Raw genomic sequence first — 26,003 nt, 5'->3', positions numbered from 1 at the left:
CTGGTCCACAGAGCAAGTTCCAGGACAGGCTTCAAAGCTACAGAGAAACCCTGTCTCAAAAATATAAAAAACAAACAAACAAACAAAAAACATATACTTAACTTGGTGGTGTTGGCACACGCCTTTAAGACCAGCACTTGGGAGGCAAAGGCAGGCAGACCTCTGTGTTTGAATCAGCCTGGTCTACAGGGTGGGTTCTAGGACAGTCAAGGTTAAACAGAGAAACAAGTAAAACAACAACAACAACAAAAAAAACAAAAACCCAAATGAAACAAACAAAATCTATACTGACCACCATTCCGTCTGATCATTGCACACCGTAATGTGCACGGAAGTATCATGCTCTGCCCCACAGATATTTGTGAATTTGAGGTAATTATTTTAACAGTAAACCTGAGGGTTGGAGAGAGAGAAAAGAGCACTGTCTGTTCTTCCAGAGTACCTAGGTTTGGTGCCCAGCACATGCATGGTGGCTCACAACCACCTGTAACTCTACCTCCAGAGGACCCAACAGCTGCCTCAGGCCTCCAAGGCAAGTCTGTGGTACACAGATACACATGAAGACAAAACGCCCACACGCACACAAAATAAAAATTAATACTTTTTTAAAAGTAAACACGAGCTAAATTTCCAGTATCATGCTCTCAGTGGGCAGCTGAATTTCAGGATGCATGGATGCTGCTTCAGTTTGCAAACCTATCTACTGCAGCAACGGAAGCGGCAGATGCACCCCACACATTCACACACACCTTTCCTCCCAGTGGTGACAGGACGTTAAACCCAGGGCCTTACACTTATTAGACAAGCATGAAGGATTCTCAGGACAAGTTTTGGAACTAAAAATGCTGCCCTTGATGTACCCCGAAATGCAAGTCCTTACCCACTTCCTTGCGCATCTTGTACTCATTGATATTGCTGTTGACATCCTGGAGGGCAGAAGCAGCTCTCTGAAGGACAGGGTGGGCACGTGCATCTGTGGGTGTATTCTCCAGGATTTTCTGCAGCAGGAGGGGGTACTTGGTAATCCTCTGCAGAGGAATTACAAGTAAGAAACTGAGACCCGAAGGTCCAGCTTGAGGCCTGAGGGAGAAGGTTGCTATTAGGCAGGTAAAGATCATCCTTTAGGGGACTGGGGGGCTTGTGGTAGTGGCCCAGCTCTGCCACTTAGCTCAATGTGATAACAGGAAGTCCACTCTCTCCCTGTGGGCCTTTCTGTATTCTCATGGTGTCTAGATATCAGGCAGGCAGAGACCTTCCTGGGCTTTGATTCCCGGTCTGTTCAAAACCTAGTGCTCTGTCAGCCCCGCGCACCCTCTCAGCAGCAAACTTGCTGACCACATCCTCCTCCTCAGCAGGGGTTGCTCAGCAGGACCCAGAGACCCTGCGTCCAGGGTATTCTCATTCCATAAGCTACTCTTTCTGCCAGATGCTAGAGCATTCTGGAGACCCCTTTCCTCCATATGCTCCCTTGGTGACCTCCGATAGCTTTTAATGTACCCCAAGTCCCCATTTCCATCTCTCTCTTCTCCCCAGGGCTCTGAACTCACCTGTTCCACTGCCCTCAACTGTGACTTCATATCTCTACTCAGATAATGTCCCAAGATCAACTCTCAGAGGTCATCCACTTCATAGTTTACTTAGCAAAATAGGTCATTGCTTTTAAGACACTGGAGAACCAGTGGGATGGCTCAGCAGGCACCGGGATTTATCACCAAGCCAGAGGACCTGAGTAAACCTCCAAAACTCACATGATGGAAGAGAGAATTGATTCCCACAAGTTGTCTTCTGACCTACACATGCACATACAGACACACACACACACACACACAGAGAGAGAGAGAGAGAGAGAGAGAGAGAGAGAGAGAGAGAGAGAGAGATGCTCTCACGCTAAACAAATAAGTGTGAAATTTGTAATCTAAAAAAATGCTTTGAAAAACCATGGGAACATAATTTTTAGACTATATGGGGAACATTCACAGCTTCCTTTAAATAGTTTAACATAAAAATAGATAGGATATTTATATGTTAACTCTTTCTCGTTTAAGGTGATAGGTATGAGACTATTCATCATGTCTTCTCATTTTCTGCAGTTTGGAACTTTTATTTTTTTAAAAAAATGGTTTTTAAAAAGTGCTGTGAGGAGGCAGAGGCAGGCGGATCTCTATGAGTTCGAGAACAGCCTGGTCTACAAGAGCTAGCTCCAGGACAGGCTCCAAAACCACAGAGAAACCCTGTCTCGAAAAATAAAAAAAAATAAATAAATAAAAAAAAAGAGAGAGAGAGAAAGAAAGAAAGAAAGAAAGAAAGAAAGAAAGAAAGAAAGAAAGAAAAAAAGCACTGTGAGGAATGGTTTTGATGCCCAGGTGACCATCAGACTCCTAAGGCTAGATGTCTGGGGTTTCATCAGGATTGCCTAGGTCAAGGGCAACTTAGGAATGGCTCCAACAGGTGTATAAGAATTCCAGCCCCTAATTGTCTCAGTGTGCCTCCTACAAAACTCAGATGTCAGGGACCAGCCATCGGCACTCTATAATGGAGCCCTCAACTCCTTCCTAAGGGAAAACCTCCTGACCAAATGTTCTGCAAAGGAACTGCTCAGAGGCTAAGAATAGACATGGCAGGTGGGAGCCCAGGATGGCAACGGGTGGACTATGCTTGCCCTGTCCATCTGCTCTCCCCAGGGGTGTCCTGAGCTCAGATAACTGTGGGCAGGCATTCTGGAAACTCCATTCTAGATTGACATTCCACAGGAAAGACCCAGCTGCCTCCCAGGGACAACTGCCACCACAGTACAAACCAGAGGCCAAGGGGCTCTTAAAGAGATAACTGCATTCTTTTTTTTTTTAAATATTTATTTATTTTTATTATGTATACAATGTTCTGTCTGTATGCCTGCAGGCCAGAAGAGGGCACCAAACCTCATTGCAGATGGTTGTGAGCCACCATGTGGTTGCTGGGAATTGAACTCAGGACCTTTGGAAGAGCAGGCAATGCTCTTAACCACTGAGCCATCTCTCCAGCCCCCATAACTGCATTCTTTTTTTTTTTAAAGTCATTAAGGAGCCAGGACAAAATGATGAAAGTTGCTAACATGTGTAGCCCTCTCTCTCTCTCTCTCTCTCTCTCTCTCTCTCTCTCTCTCTCTGTGTGTGTGTGTGTGTGTGTGTGTGTGTGTGTTATGTTTTGTTTTTCGAAACAAGGTTTCTCTGTGTATCTCTGGCTGTCCTGGAACTCACTCAGTATACCATGCTGGCCTTGAACTCACAAAGATCCAAATGCCTCTGCCTCCCTGAGTCCTGGGTTTAAATACGTGCACCACCACCATCTGACTCTGTAGCCTTCTTAAAGTAACTTGGAGGAAAACTGCACACGCCTCTCATATAGACGATAAGAACAGAATGATAGCCTAGAAGACTGGGGGGGAGGCGACAGAAGAGGGCTTCTTACACTCTTACAGGAATGTCACTGACTGAGACCTTGGGCAGTCAGGCAATTTTCGAAGCACACAAATCCTTTGCTCCACCAACCCCAGCCTAGACAATGTCTACCTATAGAAATCTTGGCTCAGGCAAACAAGGATAGAGGTAAGTTGTTCAGCAACTCCATGGTTGAAAAGAAAAATCCATCAATAAAAGAGTGGGTGAGTAGAGTCTGTGAGACAATATTCACAGCTACAATTAAATGAAAGTTCTAGAAACAGCATAGGAGTCTCTTTAAGAACAACACCACCCCCTACTTGCTTCTCTACCCATCTGTCTGTAACTATACAAAAGAAAACTGAACAGAGGATGGTAATCCCTCAGCCAACGAAGAACGGACTTCATGTATTTGAGTATGATTTAAATATTACTTTTATATTCAAAATAAATACGACTAGCTGATACAGGAAACCAGAGGCTGTTTTTCTTCTGCAAACACTGCTATGCCAGGCAGCCTTCTAGAACTTTGACTTCCAGGGCTGCTCCACCTCTGCTCAGCCTCCTTTCCCTCACCACCCACAAAAGGTCCTCCCCAGTGTGGAGCTCCCTGCCTGGTCTGCGTTTCTGTCTTTTTTTTTTTTTTTTTTTTTTTTTTTTTTTTTTTTTTTTTTTTTTTTTTTTTTTTTTGAGACAGGGTTTCTCCGTAGCTTTTTGGTTCCTGTCCTGGAACTAGCTCTTGTAGACCAGGCTGGCCTCGAACTCACAGAGATCCGCCTGCCTGTGCTGGGATTAAAGGCGTGCGCCACCACCACCCGGCTCTGCGTTTCTGTCTTAAAGGGCAGGCTACCCTGAATGCTAACCCACATGAAGGTGAAATCGTCAGAACACGTTCAGGAATCACAGGGACTCTCGAGGCACTGTCTTACTGTTCTCCTACTGTAATTAAACACCACGACCAAGACAACTTACTGAACAACAAATTGAGGGCTCACAAGTACAGCGTGTTTGAATCCGTGATGGTGGGACAATGGCATGGCAGCAGAAACAGCCCCAGAGCTCACGTCTTGATCCACAAGTTGGAAGCAAAGAAAGAACTATTTGGGAACAGCGAGGCCCTGCACACAGACCTGTGCTACAGAGAGTAGCTGGGGTCTCACATGTCCCTCTGGACATTCAGAGACTAAACGGGGCCTCAAAATGTACTGTGTGTTCAAGAACCGAAATGCTTGTGTGACTCTCACACTCTGTCCAGTCACATGACACAATACTAGATTTTTTTATACACTATCTTTTAGAGATAAGATGCAGGCTATTTACATTTTTCTACCTTCCAGGCCGTGAGCCACTATCTTCTCTTTGGTGCCTCACACACAAGGAAGTCAGGACTACCATCCCTGTGGGTTGCCACCCTTGGGTATGCGCACCCTCTGCTCCCTCGCTTTCTTGTACTGCAGAAGCAGAACAGCCTCGGAACTTTCTTTTCTGACCTCCAAACTAACTTACTACCCCCAGAGAGGTCAGCTAATTTTAGAGTGCTTCCTCATAGCTTCTAGGACTGTTGTGCCTGAGTGCACACTGGAGCCCAAATTACTAGAAAATGCTTTCCTTTTCTTCCTTCTTCATATTGTTGTTATATTGTTATATTGACTTTTTCCAGTTCATATATAGAGGTAGGGTCTATTTCCAGGATTTATTGCAGGATAATAAATATATTTCATATTTGTTATAAAAGGAGGCCTTGGGACTGACAAGACTAAAAAGCTGCAGCGTGACACAGTTCCTGCCCGGCTGACTAGAATAGCTGGGACATATTTAGTGTCCCTTGTGCCGTGTGTCTACGCTCCACCAAGTGCTGTTAGGACTCCCATCAGACCCATAAGGAAATTGGGTTTGAGATGTGAAATCGCTCTCACAAGAAGGGGCCGAGCCAGATCTGCCACTGTGCAAGCCTGGCTCCAGACCTGCAGACACAGGACAAACAGAGGCCTCATTGTCAACTAGCTATTGCTTCTAGCATGGCTGGAGAGAACGGGACTCATGGGAGGTGTCCCACTGAAGTTCCTGCTGCTTTGGAAAAATTTGGGTACATGTGAGCCACAGCACATGTGTGTGGTCAGAGGACAACTGGTGGGACTCTATTGTCTCCTTCTACTCTATTCCAGAAAGTGAACGCAGGCAGTCAGGATTGGCGGCAGGCCAGTGCCTTATCTTAGTTAGGATTTCTACTGCTGTGGAGAGACACCCTGACCACAGCAACTCTTCTAAAGGAAAAACATTCAAGTGGGGTGGCTCTCTTACAGTTTCAGAGGTTCAGTCCATTATCATCATGGTGGAGAGTATGGTGCATGCAGGCAGACTGGTGCTGGAGTCCTAGCGGAGAGTCCTACATCTTGCAGGCAACTGGGAATGGTTGTCTGAGACACTAGGCAGTATCTTGAGCATATATGAGACCTCAAAGCCCGTCTCTACAGTGACACACTTCCTGCAATAAGACCGCACCTACCCTAATAAAACCACACCTCCTAATAAGGGCCATTTTCTTTCAAACCACAGCCTGCCTTTACTCACTGTGCCACCTTAACAGCCTGGTCAATGTTGTTTTAAGGCATTGTTTGGGGTGGTTATCTAACAGCTACTGACAGCAACAATCTCCTAAGTCCATGCCAAGCTGGATACAGGGTCTGTCACTTCCCTTTTCCCACAGTCTCCACTTCTCCCTTTCGTCCCACACTGCGTTCTAGCTTCCCTGACTTCTGTAACCTGCTTCTGTCCTATAGAAACACATCTAATGGCCCTGCAAAAGGTACCTTTTCCAGACCTATGAGAAGAAAATATTTTTTCCCTTTTATTTTTTTGGATCTAGGACCTAGGACCTGGTGCTTGAAAAAGAGACTTTGAAGGAGGGAGGTTGAAAAATGAGAGAAAGACAAAGCAGGTGAGACAGGCTGGCAGGCTGCACAGGAAAAGACGTCACTGCACACACCTCTTTAGCACTCTTTCCCTTGGGCATAAGGAGCACCTGAGTGAGGTAAAGATGACTCCTCTGTTCTCCTTCTACCACTCTGGTTTCTAAAAACCGACTGTCAATTTTCACTTGGCAAACTTTTTAAATTTTGTTTGGGGGTTTGTGGTTGATTCTGGGGTTTCATTGTTGCTGCCTTTTTTAGTATTTTGTTTTGTTTAGAAAAAAAAGGGTCTTGGGGCTGGAGAGATGGCTCAGCAGTTAAGAGCACTGGCTACTCATCCAGAGGTCCTAAGTTCAATTCCTAGCAACCCACATGGTGCTTCACAACCATTTGTAATGAGATCTCGTGCCCTCTTTTGGCCTGCAGGCAGACATACAAGCAGAACACTATATACATTATAAATAAATAAATCTTTAAATAATTTTTTTTAAAAAGGGTCTTACTACATAACCATGGCTGGCCTGAAACTCCCTATGTAGACCAGGCTGGCCTCAAACTCACAGAGATCCTCCTGCCTCTGCATCTTGAATGCTGGGATTAAAGTGTGCACCAACATGCCCAGCCAACTTTTGGATTTATGAGACATAGTCTTGCTATGTAGCCCATGAGGGCCTTGAACTTGTAGCAACACTTCTGCCTTGGCTTCTTTAACAAAAAAAAAAAAAAAAAAGCAGGGCGATGGTGGCGCACGCCTTTAATCCCAGCACTTGGGAGGCAGAGGCAGGTGAATCTCTGTGAGTTCGAGACCAACCTGATCTACAAGAGCTAGTTCCAGGACAGGCTCCAAAGCCACAGAGAAAGCCTGTCTCAAAAAACAAACAAAACAAAACAAAACAAAACAAAACAAACAAACAAAAAAAAAACACCGACCTCTATATAAGGAGCTAGAATTAACTAATGGCTGCCAAGAGAGAAAAAAATCAAACTTCTCCAGGTATGGGCCACCTGATAGGTTATCCAGTCCCAAGATGTCATCCCTTTTTGTACATATGATTTCAGCTCATATACATATGAGCAACACTAAATATATTCAGTAGGATATACATATGTGCATATATGTTATTGTTACATGTGTGTAGCACATATGTAGTATGTATGTGCATACATATGTGTGTAGCAATAATAATTAAAGAAGTCATGAGTTTGAGAGGGAGTTGAATGAGACCCAGAAGGAGCTGAAGGCAGGGAAAGATGGGGTGAAATAATGCAAATACAACATTCATGCATGAAATTCTCAAAAAAATGTAAAATTTTTACAAAAAGTAAGATGAGAACCAATAATAAATCAAATAAGCAATTAGAAATCTGTTTTGTTTTGGGTTTTGATGTTATTGAGACAAAGTAGCTCTGGGTAGCCCTGCCTGTCTTGGAATTCATCCTGTAGACCATGTTGGCCTCTGCCTCCCAAGCATTGGGATTAAAGGCGTGAGAAATCTATTTTTCACACACACACAAATTCCTAATATAGAAAATATCACAGAAATGAAACAGAAAGAGTCACAAGAAAATATCCATAAAGGACTCTTAAATGTCCAAAGAAATGGCCAACTTGCCATAAGCTAAAAGGAAAAGTCAAAGACCTCATCCTGACCTAACCCAACACAAGCATCCTAAGGTTTGGTGGCACGCTGCTTCTGGAAAGGCTGTGGGAGACAGGCACCTGCTACTGACAGGAATCTAAATGGACCTGCCTTTGCAGGTTTTAACTAATGAAATTCTCCATACATATTTCCTCCGATCTATCCATTCCACTTCTGAAAAGTGTACTTTGTGGCACAGTAAGATGATTGCAGATCCTGAAAAGAATTCTATAGCCCCACTTATAATATTGAGAGAATGGAAACAAACCAATGTCTACCCTCCAACACGGGTCAGACAAATTGGCATGACCACCTGGTGGAAGAGTATGCTGAGGGTCAATCTCCAGGGTAGAGATAGATGTACTGGCTTCTGTTTAGAAGTTTAACCAGTCATGGTGATGTGCATCTTTAATCCCAGCACTCGGGAGGCAGAGGCAGGAGATTCTCTGAGTTCGAGGCCAACCTGGTCTACGGAGCAAGTTCCAGCACAGTCAGAGCTACACAGAGAAAGAAATTCTGTCTTGAAAGACACCACCCCCCCCAAAAAAAAAAAGGAGAAGAAAGGACAGAAAATAAGATCATATATTGGTAACTACTTATACAATTAAAACAGCGCTATCCAAAACTGACAGGAAACGCACAGGGAGACGGGAGACGTGGAACCGCGTTTGAGACTGTGTGAGCACTGCTTGGCAGTAAGGCCTCCCAGACTGATAGAGACCTGGCTGCTGGCACAGGCCCGAAGCAGCCTGAGCAGACCCGAGCAGGATCATGACTTGAATTGTCCCTGGACATGTTACTCACACTGCTGCTTCGATGATGCCCTGGATGGCCTTCTGCAGTTCCGGCTCCTTCCGGTACGCCTTGACCAGCTGCAGGGCTTGGTCGTAGTTGGCACAGTAGACTTTATAGATGTGTTCAAACTCCTCATGGAATTCCAGGAATAAGTTACCTGATGGCGAACAAGCAGCAAGAGTTACCAGGGGCAAGTGCGCAAGTCCCTGGCTTGGAGTGGGGAGGCGGGGCCTGCTTGGTGGGGAGGCTACCAGCATGTCACTAGTACAAGTTATCTAGCCTTCCTGTTGCTATTTTTCATGTTTCATAAAGTTACTGAGTGGATGAGTAACAGTCCAGATTCGTCTTTTGTTTTTGGTTTTAGAGGCAGGGTTTTTCTGTGGAACAGCTCTGACTATCCAGGAACTCACTCTGTAGACCAGGCTGACCTCAAACGCAGAGATCCTTCTGCCTCTGCTTTAGAGTTGGGATTACAGGTATGGGCCACCACCACCTCCAGGCTGAGGCCAGGTTCTTAAACAGTAGGCCACGACCCCAGATGGGGCTGCCTGCAGACCTGAAAGTGGGGTCTGGAAATGTTTGGGAAGAGTGAAAAGTTTCCAAACACAGGGCAACCTGAGAGTAATTCTAAAGCAGAACTGTAATGAATCTGAGGTGTTTCCGGACACACGCACCTGTGTTGCATCATGAAACATCACTGCAGCCTTGGTTTTGAACACTCAACATTCCTACTTGGCCCTGCGGGAATCAGCGTGCCACACAACTCCAGTGAACACTGCCTGCCACACTTGGGCTCAGATTAGAGACAATTGCGCCACTGGCGCTGCGGGTATCCTCACCGTTTGAACAAAGCCTTCTGCTCTTAGAGAGACAGAATTTAGTTCTGGAAAAAGAATACTTGAGCTATTTTTCTACCGTCCCTCCATGTGTATCAAATTAGTGTGCCTTTGGATTGCATTGGGTTAGAGCACCTGACTTTTCTGCTTGAGAGGGCTAGAGAAATGGCTTAGTAATTTATAGCGCCTGTCATTTCTTTCAGAGGGCCTGAGCTTGAATCCCAGCACCCATACTCAGTGGCTCACAACCACCTGCAACTCCAGCTCCAGAGACTCCAGTCCCTCTCCTGGCCTCTGGGGGTACCTGAGCGCATGTGACATACACACACACACACACATAAAAAATTAAAATAAGTGAATAGAATTAGCTGCTTGACTTGAGTTTCATTTTTAAAAACTGGGTTTCATTTAAAATTTTGGCTTTGAATTAGGACAGAACTTCCAACAATTTTTTAAATGACCCTGAATACTTCTGCCAACCTTAGACCCGTTTACCTCAGCCTCCTGAATGTTGAGGCATCTTAACAATTGCTTTGGCCTGTTGTCGTTTCAATATTCATTTCCTGGTGATTGGCAGGTTGAAAGCCTCACATATTAATGGAACATTTCCATGCCCTTTCTAGCTAAAAAGCTATTTTTGTCATTTAAAAAAAATTCTTCTGTCCTACAGGTAAATTGCATCAAACCTTTCTTTAAAGAAAAAGAGTATCTGTATTGAACACATGAGGACTTTTTTTCTTGACGTCATCATTCCCTGAACAATACGGTATAACAACCTTCTGTATGTCACCTACACGGTGCTAAATGTCGTGACTGGTCTAGAGAGGATTTCAAGTATACAGAACTTCAGAAGGCTTACGTTAATACTATGTCATTTTATACAAGGGACTTACTTGAGGGGGTGGGGGTGTCATGGAAAACCATGGCTTACAGAAACCACGGGATGATTATATATTCCAGGGGTCAAAGTAAAGGCGAATAAACATCAAAGACTGGGTGGTGGCAGTGGAGAAGGGTGTCTCCCTGAAGAAGGCTTCCACAGATAATGTGACCATCTGCCAGAGAGCAGAAACCAGTGGAGGGGCAGCTCCCAAGCTTGTGGATGGCAATGGCAAGGGTGACCCTGGCCCAAGGACAGCCACGGACTCTGGTATGTCTAGAGCAGAGTGGGCCAGGCACAAAGGGAGGGAAACAGACAGACACTAAAGCCAAGCCGCACGGGGCATCAGAGTAAGTAGGGTGGCAGGCAGGTTTTATATTCCAGTGGTGACAGGAAGCCATGGGAGAGGTTAGAGCTGGGGTCTCACCTAAGTCTCATTCAATAGCAGCTACAGTAAAGTTGCACTGGCACAGAGAAGATGAAACAGACCCAGGGTCATAGCCTAAAGTGTTTTGTGTCTTTAAATATGAAACCAGTTACATATAGGGAGCAGGTGGAACGGGTGGGAAGAATAAAGAAACTCTAGGGATAAGAGAAGATGACTTTATCAAAGTTAAGGTTGGGGGGGCTGGAGAATTAGCTCAGTGGTTAAGAACAATGGTTGCTTTTCCAGAGGAACCAAGTTCAATTCCTAGTACCCACATGGCAGCTCACACCTGTTTGTAACTCCGGTTTCAGAGGACCCAACACCCTGAATGTATGTCACAAAGACATACATTCAGGCAAAACACAAATGTACATGAAATAAAAATAAATAAATTATGAGAAAGTAATAATGTTTGGGATAATTCTGATTCTTGGCACCGTGGTTGTTTTTTCTATAAGCCTAACAGTGCTCTAAAAAATAAAATCTATTAATTAAGAAAAATCAGGGGTTAGAGAGATGGTTCAGCAATCAAGAGCACTTACTACTCTTCTAGAGAACTGGGTTAAATTCTTGACACCCACATGGAGGTTCACAACCCTCTGTAAATCCAGTTCCAGGAGGTTCGATGCCTTCTGGCTCCCTGCAGGCACCAGGCACACAAGTGGCGCACAGACATGCATGCAGGCGAAATATTCATACATATAAAAAATAAGTCAGCCAGGCGGTGGTGGCGCACGCCTTTAATCCCAGCACTCGGGAGGCAGAGGCAGGCGGATCTCTGGGAGTTCGAGGCCAGCCTGGTCTACAAGAGCTAGTTCTGGGACCGGCACCAAAGCTACAGAGAAACCCTGTCTCGAAAAACCCAAAAAAAAAAAAAAAAAAAGTCAGGTGGTGGGTGGCGCACTCCTTTAATCCCAGTACTTAGGAGGTAGAGGCAGGTGGATCTCTGTAAGTTCAAAACCAGCCTGGTGGTCTACAAACCAAGTTCCAGGACTGTTTCACAGAGAAGCCCTATCTCGAAAAACCAAAAATAAATAAATCAGTACCATTTTGACACTAAACTGGGAAGCACTGTGGTTTCAACACATCTTCCCAAATTCGTGCGTTAAAAGCTTAATCTTGAGGAAGAGGTAAATAGGCCTTGAGGATCAGACACTCTACAGGGCCCTGCTGCCTCTGCTGTGCCCTGACTCCCCCTTTGCTGTTTTTCCCTGGGGCTCTGGAGCCAGTTCTGACGGAAGCACAAGCTAAGAACAGAGCCCAGGGAAAGCAAGGCAGTGAACACCAGGTCTTTTGCTTACCAATCAGGTCCGCCTTTTCCTCTTCCCTGCAGGTTGTCTCCTGCAGCCCGTGAAGGAATCTGCTGCTCACTTGGATGATGTCATCAATGTTCGAGAACAGGACATCCAGATCTCCAGGTGGCAGCTGGAAGTAACGAAATCGCTGTGGGCAAAGACTGGGTGGGAACAGTCCTGAGCACTTGCATAATCTGGGGTCCTACTGTTCTTGGGAAGACTGACTGCCCAATGCAATGTTTGGAAAGATTTGGGAATCTTGTAAGTTAGGCCTCCTCGTTAGTCTACAATAAAAGGAGACATCACGTCCAGCTCAGAAGGAAAGCTGATGGTGCCAGGAATGGAGTGTGGGTGGGGGGTGCGGGGGGGTTGCAGGTAGGCAGAGGTTAGTGTTGTGATTTGAATGTGGAATGTTCCCGGCTGATGAGTTTAAACACTTATTCCCCAGCTGGGGGCATTATTTGGAAAGGCTATATTACCTTTAGAGGGTTTACCTTATCGGAAGAAATAGGTTATTGGAGGTGGACTTGAAGGTTTTATGGCCTGGTTCCTGCTACTTTTTTGCCTATCCAATAGCTCATTTAATCTGCACTTTCTGTTCTTGAAGAGGATGCAGGTTCCTAGCACCCACATGGTGGCTCCCAACTGTAACTCTGGCTCCTGGGGATCCCACATCCTTTCTGGCTTCCTCAGGCTTCATCAGTACCTGGTGCAGACGGCTCCTGATGTCAGAGGCACAGAGTCGGAGAGTGTGCAAGTAGGAGACCTCTGTGTCAATGAGCTCTCTGATGGCCAGCCTCTGATGGAGCAGTGACCGGTCCTCCAAGCTCCTGCTCTCCGGCTCAGGACTCTCTGACCTGGAGGAGAGCTCATCTGCTCCAACGTCAGCCATGTCCACAGGTTCTGGGAAAAAGAAAGCAAAACATCCACTTGTAAGGTAGGTCTCCTCATGACGTCGCCTGGAAAATGCTGTCCCCTAGCTTGAAGACTACTCCTCGAGTCGCCTGGAACATCACTAGCTGCAAACAGAGCCAACTGTTTATTAAACAGTCAATGAACTGGTGACGTTTGTGGTCAGTGTCTCTAAATACGAGAGGACAAACAGCTCGGGTCATCACTGACATCTGAAATTCATTTCCCAGGCCTCAGACAAAGTGCTAGCCTGAAATTTCCTTTATCTCCCCCCCCCAAGCAGTTGGACCCAAAATAATTTATTCATTCATTCATTTTGAAAATATATTATGGGCAGGGCAGTGGTGGTGCGTGCCTTTAATCCCAGCACTCGGGAGGCATCTACTACATGTATCATGCTGGGTTCATAAGACCATGCCCATGTAGATCGATATGTGTATTCTGATCCCACTTCCTCCTCATTCAACTCTTAGCTTTTACGTCCTCCCCTTTGTACTTATATGGAAGCGAAGACCCATGAGTGAGCGGGTGCCTGTGATACCTGTCTTTCTGAGACCCACAGAACGTGATAGCCCCAGGTGCATCTGTTTTCTTACAGGTGACACAATTCCATTCTTCTTTAGGGCTAAAAAGAAAGCCTCCGGTATCTAAAGCCTTGCTATCCCTTGGTTGGTGGACAATGTAGCTTTGTTTCCAACTTAGCTATCGTGAAAAGTGATGGAGTAAACACGCGCATATCTCTGGGCCGCGTGGACTAGAAGTATTATTGGTGAATGCCTAGGGGTGGCGTAGCTGTTGATGTAGATTTTTTTTGGATCAGCTAAGTCCTCTCCCCTTTTCTCCTCATAGTCCCTGGCTCCCATCTCGGTTACAACACAGAGCTCATGGCCAGGTGATTTTCTTTCTTTTTCTGGTTTTTCAAGACAGGGTCTCTCTGTGTAGTTCTGGTTGACCTAGAACGCACTATGAAGATCAGGACGACCTCAAACTCAAGAGATCTGCCTGCCTCTGCCTCCCAAGTGCTAGGATAAAAGGCGTGCGCCACCATGCCCAGCTTTGCAAGGTGATTTCCAAAAGTTCTAGGATCATCTTTCTGAACCAAGACCTCTCTCCAGTGCTGCCACCCGTTCCCATTTGTCCAGGATGTGCTTCCAGGTTAAAGTTCCTGAAGCAAGCTGTGATCCTGGTTCATTCCCTGACGCCCACAGCATTCATAGCTCCCTCCTGCTCAACCTCATTCTCCCCTCCCTCGGGGGGGGGGGGGGGCTTGTCTCTACACTCCTGTGCTTCTGCATCTGCTGGGCCCCTCCCAGCCTCCAGCCGCCAGGATTCCTCCTTTCTAAGTACATTCCCGATCCTCTCCGGTTAGTCTCTGAAACTCCTAGATTTTAAAACTATATAGATAGGGCAGTCATATGAACAAAAAGACCTAAAAAAAAATCTTTCTACTACCAAACACTTAGAGGTGCCAAAACGGATGTAACTTTAACTGCAGGGCTGGGCTTACAAAAGCATGAACAAAATCTCCAGGGAACGGAATCAGAGCAGGGGTGAGAGGGAGCTGGTGCCATTGTGGCCCACAGTGGAGGAGGACAAGGAAATAAATGATCAGAAACCAATCTCAGCCAGCCAGGAACTTACCAGAAAACAAGGTCCTCTGTGAAATGAGGGGGGAAACATTCACCCAAAGAAATAAGTCAAGAACAAGAAAGATGAAGAATATTGATAGACATGCTGGAGAGGAGTCAGAGGGATCCTCAGGGAAGGGGAGGGGACACTAGAATTGACAGCTGGCTCTAGGCAAATCGAAGAGAGTCAGGGCTAGAGAAGGTTCGAAAATATCTTGAGAACAGAGTTACTAAAGTAGTATAGAATATGGTCTTTAAATTGGGGGGCATTTACACAGACAATCCATAGAAAACTAAGAAACCAATAAGACCAAAAAATTTTTATAGCAATTTTTGTGCAGAAAAGACAAAAGAATCTTGTCCTGTCTCTGGAGGAAGAAATATCGTGCACAAAGTGCCAGTCCCGAACAGGCCTGGGGCCTCCTTTCAGTATGTTTTCATTGGCTCATGCCTCGTTCTTTCCAGTCATATCTCGACATGCTGATCAAAGTCAGATAGCTTCCCAGTCTGGAGCCTCCGTGTCAGACTAAAACTATGACCAAATACACCTGTGGTTGACCTTCCAGAGAGTCCCGTCTCCACCTTCCATCTACCACAGAAGTGCCAGCATTCCCAATGAGTGCTGTTCCAGCTTCCTGAGTGGGTTCCGGGGATCAAACTGAGATCACCGGGCTTGCGAAGCCAGGCCTTTACCTGGCATCTCTCAAGCCCCACTGCTAAGTGGAGTCTTAAGACTCATGCTCTGTGCCCAGCAGTAGGTGGCCCACAGAGAAACCCAACGGCATCTTCAGAGGTTCCTTGTCTCATAATGCCAAGGCTTTCTTTTTTTCTTTTTTAAAATTTTATTTTTTTATTTTAATTCTATTTTATTTACAAATTATTTTCTTCTCTCTTCTTACAGGTCCTCTGTGTACACATTATGGCTCCCAGTTTAATGTTTTTATGGGACTCCTGAGTATGTGAAGAGCTCTCTTCCTTCTGCTTTCTTGTTTTATCCTATTTCAATGTATTGGTAGAGTTTTTTCTTATTATTATACTTTATTTTATTGGAGTATATTTAATTACTATTCCTTAGAAGCTTGTTTGTTTTCTAAAGAGAGACAGGAAGGGGGTGGATCCGGATGGGAGGGGAGGTGGAAAGGAACTAGGAGGAGGAGATGGAGGGGAAACTGTAACGAAGATACATTATGTGAGAGAAAAGAAAATCTATTTTCAATAAAAGGGGAAAATAGTGATACTCCCAAACAGGCATATGCCTTGTTGGCTCCTGCTCTGTCTTCTTGGTCCTAAAAGTGACTGTGTGAGAGGGGACTGTGATGGCTCGGAGTCCAGGCCTGGAGACAAGAAAACCTAATTTCAAATTGTTTTTTGCTTTCTGTTTTGTTTTTAGACTTTTTGAGTCAGGGTCTCATGTGGCCCAAACTGACTTGACTTCTCACATAGCCACTCCTCTTGATCCTTCTGTTTCCACCTCCCAAGCGTCAGGGTCACAGGCCATGCTCCACCACGCCCAGCAACTGGTTGGAAATTTTGATTCTGTGATCGATTTGCTGCCTTTCCCAGCATGCTTATCTAACCATCCTTATTGGGTTCTTAGAATATTTCAGCGGATGTCTAACACAGTGCCTGGAACACAATAAGATCTCCCTGGTTATTTGCTATTTTTTATTAAGCTAGAAAGCTAGTTATCATTGGCCAGGAGGATGAAAAGTTACCTATGGATACTTTCTGGCTGATCTAGGTCCAACCAATCAAATTCAGTAAATGGACTCAGAACTGCTAATCATGACTAAAATAATTGTCATCATCATCATCAGTGGTAATAAGAACTATGAGTTATAACCTAAAATTGCAGCTATTGCCCCCAAAATAGAACTGAGAGACTGACAGAGACTGAGTGCTGAGGCTGCAACTCAACCCAGTCATAATGGAGATTGATTCTGTGGGGGTTTTATTTTCACAAGAGCTAATATATTTTTCTTCTCTCCCTCCACTTTGGCTTACAGCACTCTGGATTGGATTTCTACCACATGATTAAAACAAATGATTTTTTTAGCCCTTGGAAGGAAATAGGTCACTGGGAGTCAGCACAGACTAATAAAAGGGTTTTAAAAACAAAACAAACAAAATCCACAGAAGACAGGCCATACCAGACTGTCCTCATTCCCTTCCTGACAGTCAGCAGCATCAGTAGATCAAAGGAATGCTGTAGTCTATGTAGTCCAGCAAACTGGCCCAGGGAGGTCTTGTGATTCTCTCAGGACATCCTTAAAAAGAAGAAACAAAAGATGTGATTGTGAAAGCTGGAGGAATATGCACTGAATGGCAGTCATGCGCACTAAAAAACTGATAAAGCTTGCCAAGCAAGCTGTACCCCCCCCCAATGCAATAATGGCATGGCTGTTAGAGTGAGTAACCAACTGATTTTTGATTGCATTTGAGGTCTGCCCGGGAGGAACTAATGCCTGGCACTGTAATCCCGTCAAAGGCCATATGCACTAGTGGGGAACCTACTACTTTGGGTTTATTGAATAGACAAGTTGTCAAATTGCCTTCTAAATATTTATTACCATACCTTAGTGTTGTTCTCAACCTTAGCAAGAGAGGCTTCCTTTTACAGTGGGCCAAAGTTAATGCCAGCTGAGGACAGCAACTGTTGAGTCCCATGTTTTGCAGAGATCAGGGAACGTGGCAGAAAAAGGGATGGAAAGAATGTAAGAGCTGGAGATGGGGGGGAGGGGGGTGCTGCGAAAGGTGTCTTCCAGACATGATGTGTCCCAGTGACACTCACAAACTCACAGCTGGGGTTACCTGCCCAAGAGCAAGACAGTCGACACTGCAGCGTGGGTTGGGGGGGATCATGAGGCCTCACCCTTAGCTAAAGGATTGTGGCCTGGGGAGAGGTGTTTTATTTCCGGGGGTATGGCTACATATCTATGCACACACAAGCAGAACTAACTGAACTCCGTGGAATATTAAAAATGGGGAGACATGAGGTAGGAAAGGGGTCTGGGGTCTAGAGAGAGTAGAATGGGGAGTTAGGTGTGTATATGATCAAAATACATTGTATGCACGTATGAGATTGTGAAATCAATTTTTTAATTCTTAAAGAAAAAAACTGGTAAAAAAAAAAAAACAAAAAAAACAAAAAAAAAAACTTATTTTTGTCCTATTTACCAACATCCACTAATCTCTCCAGTGTTTCCTATCTCAGAGACCATCTGAGTTCAAGTCTCACCTTCCTCCTGGAGGAGCAAGGCAGGCTCCTGACAGGATGTCTGGCAGCAGCAGGCCGTGGTCTTTAAAATGTGACGGCTAGGACTCACCTTTGAGAAATATCTTTAGTAGGGGCTGGAGGGATAGATGAGTGGGTAAGAGCACTGGCTGCTCTTCCAGGGCACTGGTTTCAATTCCCAGAACCCACAGGGCAGCTCACTACTGTCTATAACTCTAATCCCAGGAGATAAATGCCCCCTCTCCTCAGGCACAAAGCACACATGGGGTGTACAGGCACACATACAGGAAAAACACTCATACGAGTAAAAATAAATAAAATTTAAAAATAGACATATCTTTAATAAAATCTTAAGGGGGAAATGAGGGTTGGCTGTATGCTCAGGGGTAGGTTTTATGCTTAGCCTGTACAAGGCCCTGAGTTGGATGCCCAGCACGCACACACAGATGTGCACAAAACAAACATTTTAATACATGTGAATGTGGACGTGCACAATAATAAATAAAAAAAAACCTGGACCAGTCTTCCTTGACTCTGATGCCCTTTCTGAAGAATCGTGCCTGTCCTCAATAATAAATTTACTTATTTGTTTTATTACACAGTGATTCATTCAACAAAATACAAACTTCGCCAGGTCAGGGGGATCGTGTCTTATTTTTTCACTAGCATGTTCTTACTGTCTGCTCTAGAGTTAGCACATAATACATGCTCTGATAATAAACTGAATGAATGATACAAATGAACACAAAGAACCGTGACTCAGTTGCTAGGGATACTGCTGCCTGCAGAGTTAGACTAATATGACCTTATGCAAATCATTGGTTCTTCTTGGAAAACACTGAAGAATCTGAGGTCAGAAAAGGAATAGCAATTCCTCTAGAATTGTATACAAAGGGAACCAGATGTTATGTATTCTCTATGGTTGTCTCTTTCTCTCAGAAAGCAGCAGCATGTAGTATTACCTCACCGCCTTCATAGGTGCATAATATTCTGCTATCAACATACATACGTTGCTGTGGATATACATGTTACGGGTATATGCTTGTCTGTACAATGTGATCACCAACATACTGGATGAACAACTGGTTGTTTCCTGGTACCTAATTTTTTTCCTCTGTTACTACAGAGCTGGACTTGGTAGTGGAAGGTTTGGGTCACATGGTAGGGTTCCTTAACTTACACGGAAACGTTCAGCGCCGTGTAAAGTGGTCTTCCGGTTGACATCCCCGTTAGCAGTGTGAACTCATCTACTCTGCTGCCTGGTCACCACTGACACGGTCAGTCTTTCTCATTTCTCTGAGGTTGATAACCGTGAGTATCCTCTCAAGCACTTAACTGCCACTTATATATTTTCTTGAACAACATCTTTAAATTTAAATTATATAATAATTAAATTTATAAAATTATAAAATAAAACTAAAATAATTTAAATTTGTGCTATTTAAATTCTTAATATTTAAATTACAAATGAGGCTCGTGCTCATAGAAGTAAACAACACAGAGGGGTCTAAACAAGAGGGCACAGCCCTCCACGCTAACCACCTAACCACCGCCTACAGCACACAGGTAACCACAGGGAATGAGACTCTTCAGAAACACACACATATATTAGGCACAGAACTCCTCCTAGAAGGTTTTGAGTCAGTGGCCTGGGCTGAAGTATTTTAGCATATGTCCAGGAGTTTTTTGATGCAAATATTCTACAGATCATTTCTTGAGAAATTCTGTTCTGCTGGGAATGTAGTAAGTGGGCCTTAGGGAGGAATAGGGGGACACACTGCTGTCATCAGACAAGGAGGAGTCTTTTGCTGAAACAGGAAGCCTTTTGCTATAGATTGTCCTCTATGGAGGACCTAAAGCTTGAAGTCTAAAGGTCTAATTTAAAAAAGAAAATTCAAAGTGTTAGAAACAAGTGTGGAATGGAGCAATAGTTCAGCTATTTAGAGAGCACTGATCGCTCTTCCAGAGGACCTGGATTCAATCACCAGCACCCATGTGTCAGTTCAAAACTGGCTTTAAAGCCAGTTCCAGGGAATCTGGTGCTCTTTTCTGGCTTTATGTGGTACACAGACATACTTGCAGGCCATATACACAAAATAATAAAAATAAAAAAAAAAACTGTGAAACAAAGCCATAGTACAAGTACCAAAATAATCATGTCGAAGATAAAGGACCCCTGTGAGTTAAGAAAACAGGGATATGAAGGTGGGAAAGAGCAAAGACATCACACACACACACACACACACTTCCTTCTCATTGTAAATGCATGGGCAGACAGGTGGTATGTGTCTTAACCCAAATTAAACAGCAACAGCTATTTGCCCTTCTCTGGCTCTCCTTGGAAGGCTGAAAAGTAGAGAAAGGAGGCCATGCAGTATTTTTTATTTTTAAAGAACAGGTCTTTTTATAGACCCGTGGGTCTGCCCAGACGGTGACTTCACAATTCCAGGTCCACAGATTTAAAGTTCTTTAGTCCATCAATAAACAAGTGCCAGGCTGTGGTGCGGCAAGCTTGATAAATGCCATGCTGCTTTGGGGACAGCACTCGGACACACCGCCCTCCTCCGTAGTTAAATAAAAAGCCATTGATTTGAGCTGGAGCAGAATCAACCGAGGCACTGTTTACCACAGTAATCCGCTGAGCCAAGGGAGATGCGAGCCAGCTGTTGGTGAATCCTGTGCCCCGGCAGAAATTCAATGAGCCCGTGTGTCTGAACAAGAATGGCGCTGCCAGGTCCCAGTTCATGTCCTCTTTCCCTCACTTAAAAACACACCATAAGTTTCTGGCCCCATTTGAAAGAGGAAAGCAATGCTTAAGAACCATCCTTGTTAGAACATCTGGTAGATTCCATTTGCAGTTTTGACTTTGGGTCATATACTGAACTGAGTGGCTGGAGAGAGGGCTCAATGATAGAGAATGCTTGCCGCTCTTCCAAAGGACACGAGTTCAATTCCCCTTGGCAATGTCATGCAGCTCCTGACTACCTGTAGCCATGGGGATAGGAGGCATCTGACCTGAGAGAGTACCTGCACTCACATGCTCATACCCACACACAGGCACACACATGCATATAATTAAAATAAATACAAGTATTTAAAAAGTAGTGAATGGAGCCGGACGGTAGTGGTGCATGCCTCTAATCCCAGCAGAGGCAGGCAGATATCTGAGTTCGAGGCCAGCCTGATCTACAGAGCGAGTTCCAGGACAGCCTCCAAAGCTCAGAAAAACCTTGTCTCGTAAAATCAAATAGTGAATGTAGTACAACAATGTACCCTTATTTAAGGTACTCTCGCAAAGGTACGTGCTGGGTTTTGCAAGTCACTATATCGTTGATTTTATTCTACTTTCATGGGTACATTTTTGTCTTTGGGGTGGTGCATGTGAGTGGAGGCCAGAGGTCCTGGCAGGATATCTTCATTGGTCTTTCTACACCCTATTGTTTGGCAATCTCCCACTGAACCTGAAGCTCACCTATTTGGTTAGGGTGGCTGGCCAGCAAGACTCAAGGAACTCTTTATCTCTGCCTGCCTCCACCCCTTGGGCTGGAGTTACAGACTCCCCCAGAAGAGTGGGGTTTTTAAGTGTGTGTCGGGCATCCGACGTCAAGCCTTCATGCTTGCCGGGATTTACCTGTTGCGCGATCTCCCCAACTCATGTACACACGTTTTAAAGTTTTCGTCTTAAAAAAAAAAAAAAAAAAAAAGTTTTCGTCTTATTTTACTTTGTATACAGTCCAATTCCTTCCAGGTCGTCCCTAACTGGCACAGTCGTGTTTGACTGGATTATCAGCATCAGCCCTTCTGTTGAGCACGAACTGCGTGCCAAGCAACAAGGCTTTCCACTCAAAACAACGTGGAGGGCAAGGCACTGGGCCTGGAAAAAGGTGAACTGGTCTTCCCAGTTCACATGGGAGTTCAGAAGGTTGCCTACTCTGGCACCGGCTCCCTCTCTGCTATGGAACGAACTGTTCGCAGAAGTTCTGCCCCGAATGTTCAGTGGACAGTTATTCCTCGGGACCACTGACCTCCAGAGGGCCAAGAGTCCGCACCTGCGCCAAAGGGGCGCTTTTCCACCTCAAATTGGTCAGCACTCAGGAGCCTCAGTTAGCCTCCTGGACCCAATTCTGACAGTACTTCTCTACCGGGCTAATACTCTCTTCAGTCCATCTCGGATTTCTGATCTTTTCGTCCCCGGCCTTGCTGATCTACTCAAAAGTATAGTTTTTAGCCTGGATTCCTTACCGTCGTTTGAATCTTTCCTTTGTCTTAATGAATGGCTTCTTATGAAAAGCCGCCTCACACCCGACACAGGCAACGAGATTTAAAAAAAAAAAAAAATAAGTAAATGCAGAACAGTAATTTGTTCTAGCCCAGCTTACCTTCCTGGACCTGTTTCCCACCCAGAAAGGGGCACGGTGGAGCCACCTGGATCGGGTGGATTGAGCTCTTAAGAGGCTGGAGACCCAGCACCCTGGGACCTGGGATCCGGCCGCACCCCGCCTCTCTGCCCCCCACCTCGCGCTCCTCATCTGTCCAGCAGCTGTTTCCCCGCAGCCCTCCTGGCGGCATCCTGTCGCCGGGCTGGACTCACCGCGCACGCGCCCTCCGGTGTCACTCGCACCCGCTGGGCTCGGGCAGCAGGACTCTGGGAGGCTCCGCTGCCTGCTGTGCACGCGCAGAGCGCGCCCCCTGCCTTTGTCAATTGCCACTCTGGGGCCAGGTTGTTTGCCGCGCGCTCCCTGAGTCACCCAGAGGCAGAGGGCGTTCCCAGGCCTCGCCTCCGCGGGTTGAGGGGCGGGGCAGCGCTCCACCTGCCAACTCACCTGACCAACTGCTTAAACCCCCACTCCCACCGCACTGGGGTGACGAGCCTGCTCGTGGGCCCTCCTCCTGGGAAAGGTCTCTGTGCTGGGACCCGAATCACTGAGCTCGAGGGCCGTGTCTTTGTTTTCTATTGCTGTTTTTAACACCATAACCAAAAGCAATTTGGGTTCACTTCAGTATCATGATCACAGTACACAAAGGCAGGAACTCAAGCAGTGCAGGAAGTTGGTGGCAGGAACAGAAGCAACGACCGTAAAGGAATGCTATTGGCTTGCCTTCTCCCTGCCTGCTTTCTTCTTCGACCCAGGGCTTCAAGTGTGTCACCACCCACAGGGCTGGGACCTCCCACAGCAATCGTTAATCGAGAAAATACCCCCACAGACTTACCTATAGGTCAATCTGATAGACGCATTTTCTCAACTGAGATTCCCTCTTCCCAGATAACCTTAGCTGGTGTCAAGTTGACCAAAACCTAACCTTAGCTGGAACTTGTGAATTCCATCCATGGAGCACACGAAGCTGCCAGTGGTTTCTTGGCCGTGCTGATATTTTATTTCATATTACAGTGAACGAGGGTCCTTTTTGGGCACCGAAGACTCAGAGGTTAATTCTACAGACAGGGTCCCCAGTAGCCAAAGCCTCCTGTGCTAGACATCGAACTCATAGTTGGAAGTGCAAATTACTGTGAAATTGACAAAACATTTTTTTATCCGGATAACCTAAGCTTGTGTGTGGGGACGGCTCTATCTAGTATTATTTATCCAAAGACAGCATCTCACTAGGTAGCCATGACCTGGAACTCACAATGTATACCAGCCTGGTCCCGGACTCACAGAAACCTGCCTGTCTCTCCCAAGTGCTGGGATTAAAGGCATGCACACTACACCTGGCCTGGGTTTTTGTTTTTTAAACAATGATTTCTTGAACATTTACAAAGACATAAACATCACTTCTCCCCTCGTACAAAGATAAAACCCAAAGATAAAAAGGATTCTCCTGTACTTCTTTCTCCAAGAGCAATCAATCTTTAAACTTTACCTACTGAAAAAATACATTTGTCTCATTTAAAATTCAAAAGCGTATTCTCAAGATTGTTTCTCATTGATCTTTGGATTTCTTCAGTAGCTGGCATACTGCCATACATACAGTTCACGCTGAACTAGTGTTTGTTGAGTGGGTGGATAAGAGTACAAACTAAGAATTGTGAAAGTCAGAGAGAGATGCGATTTGGATTGGGACAACACGTATTTTGAGAATCAAAGGACAGTTACCCTATATCTGCTGCTGTTTCTCCTTTTTCCTGAGGCACACAATACTGAAACAGAACCCAGACAGAACTCCCAAACCAGTTGCAAAACTAATCATGGATTTATTTAGAGATACTATACACTGCAAGATCATACTCTTTGGAGTTAAGTATATCTAAAAATGATGGAGTAGCTAGGCTGCTATGGTCTTTAGTAGTAGCAAAAACTGGTACTGGTCAAACAGAAGCAGAAATGGAATACATTTAAAAAAACTCCTTGGGGAGCTCACTGAATCGCTAGAAAAGTCTAAAGAGAAGGCTTGAGTGACTCAGCAGTTAAGAATGCATGCCACTCTTCCAGTTCCCAGCGCCCACATTGGCAGCTTATAACCATCTAGAACTCGAGCTCCAGGTAGATCTGCTGCCCTCTTTTGGCATCCACGTGCTACTGAATACAGGGTCAGAGGCATACAGGTAGGTGAATGTGCACACATATATTCTTGTGCACGCACGTGCACACACATACATACACACAGGGTTTTAAAATAATAATAATAATGCATCTTAAACAAAGGAAAGGGTAAAGAATCAAGTTAGAAACATAGGCAGGCCATGAAAGCAGGCTAGCTCAGTGGTTCTCAACCTGTGGGCCATGACCCCATTTGGGGATCCTATATGAGATATCCTGCATATCAGATATTTACCTTATGAGTCATAACAGTAGCAAAATTACAGTTATGAATTAGCAATGAAATTATTTTATGGTTGGGCATCACCACAACATAAGGAACTGTATGAAAAGGCGGTAGCATTAGGAAGGTTGAGAACCACAAGGCTAGAGGATCAGACCCACAAAGAAATCACACCACAGAAAGGATGCTTCTGCTCTTCTGCTGAACTCTGGCAGTGTGGCTCTCCCATCTCCAGTCTGACTCTGGTGAGGAGCTGTCAGAGCTGACTCAGTTGTCATCCTGCAAACAAGCGCCGAATTCACTACAGTCGACTGATCCTTCTATGAATTTGCCTGCCTCTCTCTTGCATCACACTCTAAGATAACCTGGGTGAGCCGGGCGGTGGTGGCGCACGCCTTTAATCCCAGCACTTGGGAGGCAGAGGCAGGCAGATCTCTGTGAGTTCGAGACCAGCCTGGTCTACAAGAGCTAGTTCCAGGACAGGCTCCAAATCTCGAAAAAACAAAAAACAAAAAACAAACAAACAACAACAAAAAAAAGATAACCTGGGTGTTTTATTGTTGTTGATGATGTGACAAAAAGCTCAAGAGAGGAAATCGGATTTGTTTACAGTCTCATAAGTTTAAGTCAATGACTGTCCAGTGCATTATTTTTAGGCCCATGGCAAGGCGGAAGCGTCATGGAGGAAGTTCATGGTAAAGGAAAGCAGTTTACCTCCAAGAAACCAGTAGGGAAAGGAAAAGGAAGTTGGGGAGGGAGAGGGGGAGGGAGATGGGGAGGGAGAGGAAGGGAGAGGGGAGGGAGAGAACAGAGACCCATCCCTCCAGCTAGATCCCACCCTGATAGCCCCTTCTCTGAACTCAGGGTATCAATCCACAGAGGAGATCAGTGTTCTAGGGGTCCATTTGCCTCCCTAATAAAAACAAACGTGTGGTTTCATGATGTCTTTACAGTTGCTATGATAAAATAGTCTGGCAAGAGCAACTCGTGGGGGAAAGGGTTTTGTTTGTTTTTGGCTTACAGTTTTGGAGAGATACAGTCCATCTTGTCTGAAAAGGCGTGACAGCAGGCAGGGAAGCAAGGTGGAACTCAGAGACTGAAGTGTGAACAGGAAGTGGGACCAGGCTACGAAGCCTCAAGGTCCACGATAACTACCCAGTCCTCCAACAAAGCCTCACTTCCTAAAAGTTCTATACCTTCCCAAACAGCACCACGGGTGGTGGGGGATGCTGTAAGGGTTCAAACATGAGCCCTTATGGTAGGAGAGC

The 26,003-nt window shown here is 45.3% G+C and overlaps 1 protein-coding gene across 4 annotated transcripts in view; it reads right to left on the bottom strand.

The window, feature by feature from the left end:
• Nucleotides 1–22,697, bottom strand: part of Arhgef37 (Rho guanine nucleotide exchange factor 37) — a 37,899-nt gene extending 15,202 nt beyond the window's left edge. For 2 of the 4 annotated variants that reach the window (XM_057789166.1, XM_057789169.1), the window contains exons 1-6: nucleotides 22,353–22,478; nucleotides 16,889–17,005; nucleotides 12,905–13,101; nucleotides 12,205–12,328; nucleotides 8,770–8,917; nucleotides 881–1,080 (exon numbers count right to left, since the gene is read on the bottom strand). In XM_057789166.1, coding sequence (XP_057645149.1) covers nucleotides 881–1,080; nucleotides 8,770–8,917; nucleotides 12,205–12,328; nucleotides 12,905–13,090 — 658 coding nt within the window. In that variant the 5' untranslated portion in view covers nucleotides 13,091–13,101; nucleotides 16,889–17,005; nucleotides 22,353–22,478. Of the gene's footprint in view, nucleotides 1–880; nucleotides 1,081–8,769; nucleotides 8,918–12,204; nucleotides 12,329–12,904; nucleotides 13,102–16,888; nucleotides 17,006–22,215; nucleotides 22,269–22,352; nucleotides 22,479–22,564 lie in introns of those variants that run through there. The other 2 variants (XM_057789168.1, XM_057789167.1) reach the window with 2 other exon arrangements.
• Nucleotides 22,698–26,003: the final 3,306 nt, after the last annotated feature.

The sequence above is a fragment of the Chionomys nivalis genome, chromosome 14 (assembly GCF_950005125.1).
Source record: "Chionomys nivalis chromosome 14, mChiNiv1.1, whole genome shotgun sequence".
Lineage (NCBI taxonomy): Eukaryota > Metazoa > Chordata > Mammalia > Rodentia > Cricetidae > Chionomys > Chionomys nivalis.
The sequence above is the reverse complement of the archived record's forward strand: the minus strand, read 5'-3'. Positions and strand labels throughout refer to the sequence as shown.